The 6,694-nt window shown below is 42.4% G+C and overlaps 1 protein-coding gene and 1 non-coding gene across 2 annotated transcripts; one reads left to right on the top strand and one right to left on the bottom strand.

The window, feature by feature from the left end:
* The first annotated feature begins 203 nt into the window (after positions 1 to 203).
* On the top strand, positions 204 to 1,997 carry LOC149167177 (uncharacterized). Its single transcript, XM_089430397.1, has 2 exons — positions 204 to 822; positions 1,189 to 1,997. The coding sequence occupies exons 1-2, from the start codon at positions 204 to 206 to the stop codon at positions 1,995 to 1,997; spliced, it is 1,428 nt and encodes a 475-aa protein (XP_089286523.1).
* A 4,182-nt stretch (positions 1,998 to 6,179) lies between these two features.
* Positions 6,180 to 6,281, bottom strand: LOC149167176 (U6 spliceosomal RNA). Its single transcript, XR_016261004.1, has one exon. It is a non-coding gene; the product is annotated as a U6 spliceosomal RNA (small nuclear RNA).
* Positions 6,282 to 6,694: the final 413 nt, after the last annotated feature.

Here is a 6,694-nt window from a genome sequence, read left to right as displayed (position 1 = left end):
AAGATATGAAACGACTGCAGCAAAGGATCATCAGAGAAGGCATATAAGAGGAACTCTCAGAACAGGAAAAGTCTCTTCAATCTCAGATATCAGAGAGAGAAAAACAAGAAGAAACGCTTTGGAAGCAAAAATCAAGAATTAGATGGCTCAAGGAAGGTGAAAGAAACACAAATTTTTTTCATCGCACTACTATTCAAAGAAGAATGAATAATAACATCACTCACATCCAAAATGAGCAAGGGGAAAGAGTTGAAAATCATGAAGATATCGAACAAGGACTTCTCAACTACTTCAAGCGAGCTCACCAAGAACCACAGGTAGATAGAACGCTGGCCATAGAGAAAATAACAAAGAACATTCCAAAAGTTATAACAGAGGAGCACAATCAGCTCCTACTCAGGCCGATTTCCTTACAGGAAGTGGAAAGTGTGATGCGTCAATTAAAAGAAGGGAAGGCGCCTGGCCCTGATGGATTTACATCTAATTTCTTCCACAATTTATGGGATCTAATTAAAATGGAAGTCTGGCAGGTCGTAGAGGAATCGAGGACCATTCGATGGATGCTTTCCTCCATGAATGCTACCTTCATCGCCCTCATTCCCAAGGAAGCTCACTCCAGTACCCCTGACAAATACAGGCCTGTTGCCCTGTGCAATGTAATTTACAAAATCGTCTCCAAAGTCATTGCCTTAAGACTCAAATCGTTGTTACCACTACTCATTTCGCTAGAGCAATCAGGGTATGTGGAGGGCAGGCAGATCACAGATGGCATCATCCTTACTCATGAAACCATTCACTCCTTGAAGCACTCCAAAAAAGCAGGTATGCTCCTTAAAATAGATCTCTCAAAAGCATTTGATAGTTTAAGCTGGAAGTATATTCAAAAGACTCTGATTGCCTTTGGTTTCTCTCTCCCTTGGGTAAGATGGGTAATGAGTCTCATATCCTCCTCCTTCTTCTCTATTCTGGTCAATGGCATCCCTTCCTCTCCTTTCCATCCTTCTAGAGGAATTAGATAGGGAGATACCCTATCCCCTTTTCTATTTGTCATTATGGTGAAAGGTCTAGGTCGAAGCATAAAAAATGCTCTGCAATCCCAGTAATTAAGAGGCCTTTCCTTTCCTAACACCCCAGCTTTTACCCACCAGCAATTCGTGGATGACAACATGCTATTTGGCCATCCTTCAGTGCAGGAAGCATGCCAATTCAAATCTCTGTTGACTGACTTTTCGGATGCCTCTGGAGCAAGAATAAATGAGGCTAAATCCCAAATATTCTTTTTTCATACCCCTGCTGTCACCCAAGCTTCTATTGCCTGTATTCTTGGCTTCTCGATTGTTGCTCTCCCATCCAAATATCTTAGGGCTCCCATGATTGATTTAGCTTTGAAACGTTCATCTTGGAAGTTGCTCTTAGAAAAACTGGAGGCACGCCTCTCCTCATGGACTCATAGATCCCTCAATATGGCCAGTCGTTTAGTCTTAATCAAGGTGGTTCTTCAATCTATGTCGTTGTATCTCTTTTCAGTCCTGGCTGCACCAAAATGGGTCCTCAAAGAAATCAAACATCTCCATCGATTCTTTTTGTGGGGAAACTCGGGACAGAATCGCAAATGGGCTCTGGTGAAATGGGACACAATTTGTCTTCTGAAGATTGTAGGTGGAACTAGGCTTCGTGATCCCTATCAAAGTAACGTGGTCATGGGTGCACACATTTGGTGGAAATGGATCATGGTGCTGTTCACTCCCTGGGCCACCCTCTGGACAGCAAAATATGCCAGTATTCGACCTATAGAAGAACTAATTCGACTCACAGAAGTCGGCCCGGGATCTCTAATCTGGAATGCAGCCAAGCAACACAAGAACTTAATTCAGCAGCACAGCTTTTGGGAAGTTAAGGATGGTGCTATGGAAAGGTTCTGGGAAGACTCTTGGCAGCAGCAACCCAAGCTAAAGGATTTGATCAGACCTCACCAAATTCCAGATTTGGAAGTGTAGATGCTAAATAAGGTCAAGCAATTATGGAGCCCTTCCATAATACAGGGGTGCAGACGATGGCTACGCACGGACCACATCATAAGATATGGTACGGAATCAGTTCAACAGATACTTGGCACATAACTAACTACGAGGAAAATACAATATTCAGATAAAACGGATGTTCTCAGATGGGGATACGAAGCAAGAGGGACTTTCACCACTCATGAGGCCTACAACATAATCATAAAGGAACATGCCATTAAAGATCCTCTCTAGAACAAAATCTGGGACCCTAGTCTTTGGCCGAAAGTTTCAACCTTTCTATGGCAACTATGTCAAAACAAAATCCTCACTTGGGACAATCTTCGGAAGAGAAACTTCCATGGCCCCTCCATTTGTCCCAATTGCAAGCAAGAAGAGGAATCCACTAAGCATCTCATGAATTCATGTCCTTTAGCACACATGCTTTGGGAAGAAGTCAGTTTTCGATGCCAAAAGGACAGATGAATCCAAGGAGACATAACCACCACTATTCGCAATTGGGTTCGGAATCCATATAACAGTAAGATATTAAACTCCTTATGGAAGCTCATCCCAGGCTTTCTCATGTGGACAATATGGAAAGAGAGAAACCGACGCATCTTCAAGGATCAATCCTCGCCCTTGCAAATTCTATGGAATACTGTCTGTCAAAATATCAGGGAAACTTTACTTCTTCAAACATGGCATGCGGAGGACTTTCCCTCCCTTCCTCAGGAACAAAACATATGGGCCAACTGGAATCTACAGTGGAATCAAGAGATGATAATCAAAGGAAAAACTTCAGCTAAGAGTAAGACACCAGATAAGTGGCTCCCACCTCCCTATCACATGATCCAAATAAACTTTGATGGAGCTTCGAAGGGAAATCCAGGAAAAACAAGATTTGGGGGAGTATTCAGGGATCATAAGGGAGCTCCCCTTCTATCCTACTTAGGCTCTAATGGATGGGACACAAATAACTCGACAGAATTAGAAGGATTATGGCAGGGGCTCCTCCTAGCTCAAACTCACGGTTTTTTCCCACTTGTAATAGAAGGTGATTCACAAATCCTTATAAAGATAGTCAATAAGATTTTGCAGGGGACACCATCAAGCAAAGTGAGCAACATTTGGAGATTGGCGAGCCGATTGGAACTCATTGAAATATGGCTCTCTGCCCATAGAGCGGTCAACCTCAAGCACATTCATCGGGATGGCAATAGAGTGGCTGATCTCTTAGCTAATATAGGGGTGGATAGCAGAAGGGATCTCTATATTGGCTCACTTTCTACTCTAGCCACTGAAAACCAGTTAACGGAATACAATGAACTAGTGAAGAATGAAATGGCCCAGGAAGAAGAAGCGCACCCGGATGCGGGTGACCACCGAGGTAATAAATGTGGACTCGACTGTTAGGCGGCGTTTGGATGGGCCAAATGGTGGCCAACGCACCATCCCATGCCCACCTGAGACGAATTCAGGCTCGCCTGCAAGCAGCGTTTAATGGCTGCTTAGGCCGAGACCTGGACATCATTTGCCTAGAAATGGAACCTCCAAACCACTCAGTTATCCCTCCTTCCCACTGTATCTGCCTACCCCAAGTTGGAGATCCCTGCAATCAAACTGTTACCGGGAGCCGCTGCTGGCTACTATGTTGTTTTAACCTTGGCAATGACCATCACTACTCCCATTCCAGGCTATGCACTCTGAATCCGACCTAGACGTCCTCTGTTCATCCTTTGTTTTTTTCCTATGCCTTCTCTCCCTCTGATTTCTCAACCCGCCATTCTGCCATGGTTCGCCATCGCATGAGGAGTCGTAGGGGTGGCACTCGCAGTGGAAGCGCTCACCCACAGGTAGCGCAGAGCCTCGAACCTGACTTGATCCAGATTTAAGTAGGAACGCAATAGATTACAGAGATAACCATAAATACAGAGATGCGATAACCATAAAAACAGAGATGCAGCGGAAATAATACTTCATTAATGGATAATACTGAAATATGCTTACAAATAGAAATAACCCAGCTAGGGCGATGGTAGCTTATCTCTGAGAATAGATGTGTCGGCTACATGCCTCTGAACTATTTCGAACTGTGTTTCCAATGAGGCTCGAAGGCCTATTTATTATTGAGAAACAATGGAAAACCCTTAACATTCCAAAACCTAACCTTAGAAGATGAAACGCCAAACTATGGTCCCCTTTTGGGTAAATTGGTACATCAACTTCCCGGGGTCGTAACTTTGGCATACGATCTCCGTTTGACGCGCATGATAGCCCGTTGGAAAGATCTCTCTGAGGAATACGACAAAAAAGATGATTTTTTAACTAAAAAATTGTGGAGGTAGATTTCCCAAAAAACGTCGTTTAGGACCTCAAAACGGCTCCGGAAGTTTAGGACCCGAAAAAATTGCTAAAAATAGTAAACTGCGCTATAATTAAGGAAACTGAAAAAATGAAAGAGACAGTTGTGGGGGTCCAAATGGGATAGGTGGGTGGCCACCAACATCCACCTGGATCATGACTCCCCCTCTCCTCCCCATGAAAATCCTCCCCCTCATAGCTCGGTTCATAGTCGACATCCTAACACTCGTAGTGGTTGGGGCCGTGCACAGGATTTTGGTGATAGACACAGCGATTTCAGGCTTCATACTGCTTCCTCCCCTCTGCCCCCTCTTTCGATCCCTCATTCGACCCAGTTCAGGTTTCGTAGCAACCTAAACAAACCAATCATCACTGCCAACATAACCATTGTCTTCTCTGAAGAAATCGAGTTGCAAGACGCTCCATTGAGAAGCTCTGAAGCGCAACATCAGGAAGAGAGCAGACAAGGAAATGGCCGAGACTCAGGGAAGCTCCTGGCGGAAGAGGGAAGGGGAATTCAGAGTGGCGGTCTGCATGCAAAGGGTGGACATTCTGAAGACACTCGGCCACCAGGTGGCAGCTCGGTTGAAGCGTCTGGTTTGCTGGTTGTGGCTGGATGCACAAGTGGCATTCCTCCTGCGCGGGGGCCACAAGGTGGCGTGTCGGAAGAGGGAGAAGATTGGTATCAGTATGCATGTCATGTAGAGGAGACTCCAGCCCCAGATGAGCTCAAATGAATTCACGTGGCATCCGCTGCCACCCATACGCCAACTAAGGTCTCAACTGCTGACTGGTTTAGTTAAGTCAATTGTTATGTTAGTCTTTTTGTCTGGACGAAGGGTTGTTCTGTCAAAACTTCTTCTGTGTTATTATGTGTTGTGTCAAGGTCTGATGTATGGTTTCTTTTGCTATGGCAAACTAGTTTCCCCAAAATGGGGCAGTATAGATACTCCTAATGAACAATGTTTATAACGACTGTGGTTGGGGCCTCATTGTAATTTTACTTTTGTTTCTTTTTTAATAGAATTAGCCTTACTTAGGAAAAAAAAACATAGTACCGATTCTTAAATTAAGCATTTCATGGTACTTATCTGTTATAATAATAGCAACAACTAACCAATAATGCTCTTTGGAAAGTCTCTCCTCCCTTCCACGAGTTCTGGCAATTACGTCCAGACTCTCCCCCAATCACTTTTTGTTGGTGTCACAATTAATGATTTCCAGTTACAGTCAAGTACCTTGGGTTCCTGGACTACAATCCTACCCCCAAGACTTGTACTCTTTTCTGACTGTCTTTCTTGAGAATTATCCCACTGGTTCCTCTAGCTCAAGGAGCTCTCTTGGATTCTTTTGCTCCCCTCTAAATCTCCCCTTAGGGCAAATTGAGTAACTATCTTTGTAATTGTTTCTTTTAATTCTTGTAAACAGTTTCTATTTTTTGTTAAGGTATCATTCCAATTATTTATGTAACCATAATTTATTTTTCTTGGCCTTTCAACCTCAATCACTTATTGTTACACAACACAATGTAATATAACTTAAAGTAATAGGTAATAAAATTAACTTATTAACCTTAGTAATTTCATGCACCTTGGGGTGTTACATTTTATAATTGTGTTAGTTTAAAAATTGAAATTGAATATAAATTTAAAAATGTAAAATAATTAAATAAAGATTTGAAGATACAAAATAATTAAAATAGACCAAAATATATAACATTTAAAATTTTTGAATTAAAAAATACTTTCCAAAATTGACAATGGAAATAATTCACCATTTAAAGAGATTTGTATTGCTAGCTTGAAAAAATTCTAAAATTAGTTGTAACATTACTAATTTGTGTGTGTCATCCTTGCGCAGGGACCATGCTAATCTTCTCTATATTGTTCCAATTTTATCACATGTCTCCGAAGAGACAGATAAAAGCTTTCTTGTCTTGCATAAATGGTACATTGGTTTTAATCTTTTAAGATCCACTCCACAAAATAACTATATTTGGGTTAAGCTTCTGGGCCTTCCCATTGAATTGTGGTCCAAAGAAACCCTTGCTATGATTGGGAATTCCATTGGTAAGTTTATCTATGTTGATCCCAAATGTCTTGGAGCTAAACATAAGCATGTTGCGTGGATCTTAATGGGGGGTTTTCCTGAACACATTGAGTTATTTTGGGACAGTCTTGCCATCCAACAGCCTCTGGACTACTGGGGGGTTCCTTTTAGATGCTCGATATGCCATAAAACTAGACATCTAAAGGCTTCTTGTCCTTGCCGACCAGTTGGCAGGAAAATAGGCAAAGAACATATCAGAATATCCTCAGGTTCCAAGACTG

Source organism: Pinus tabuliformis, chromosome 5_1 (assembly GCF_031772625.1).
Source record: "Pinus tabuliformis cultivar Carrire ecotype Pingquan chromosome 5_1, CPIR1, whole genome shotgun sequence".
In the NCBI taxonomy this organism is placed as follows: Eukaryota; Viridiplantae; Streptophyta; class Pinopsida; order Pinales; family Pinaceae; genus Pinus; species Pinus tabuliformis.
Note: the sequence above shows the minus strand (reverse complement) of the source record. Positions and strands in the feature narration are given on the sequence as shown.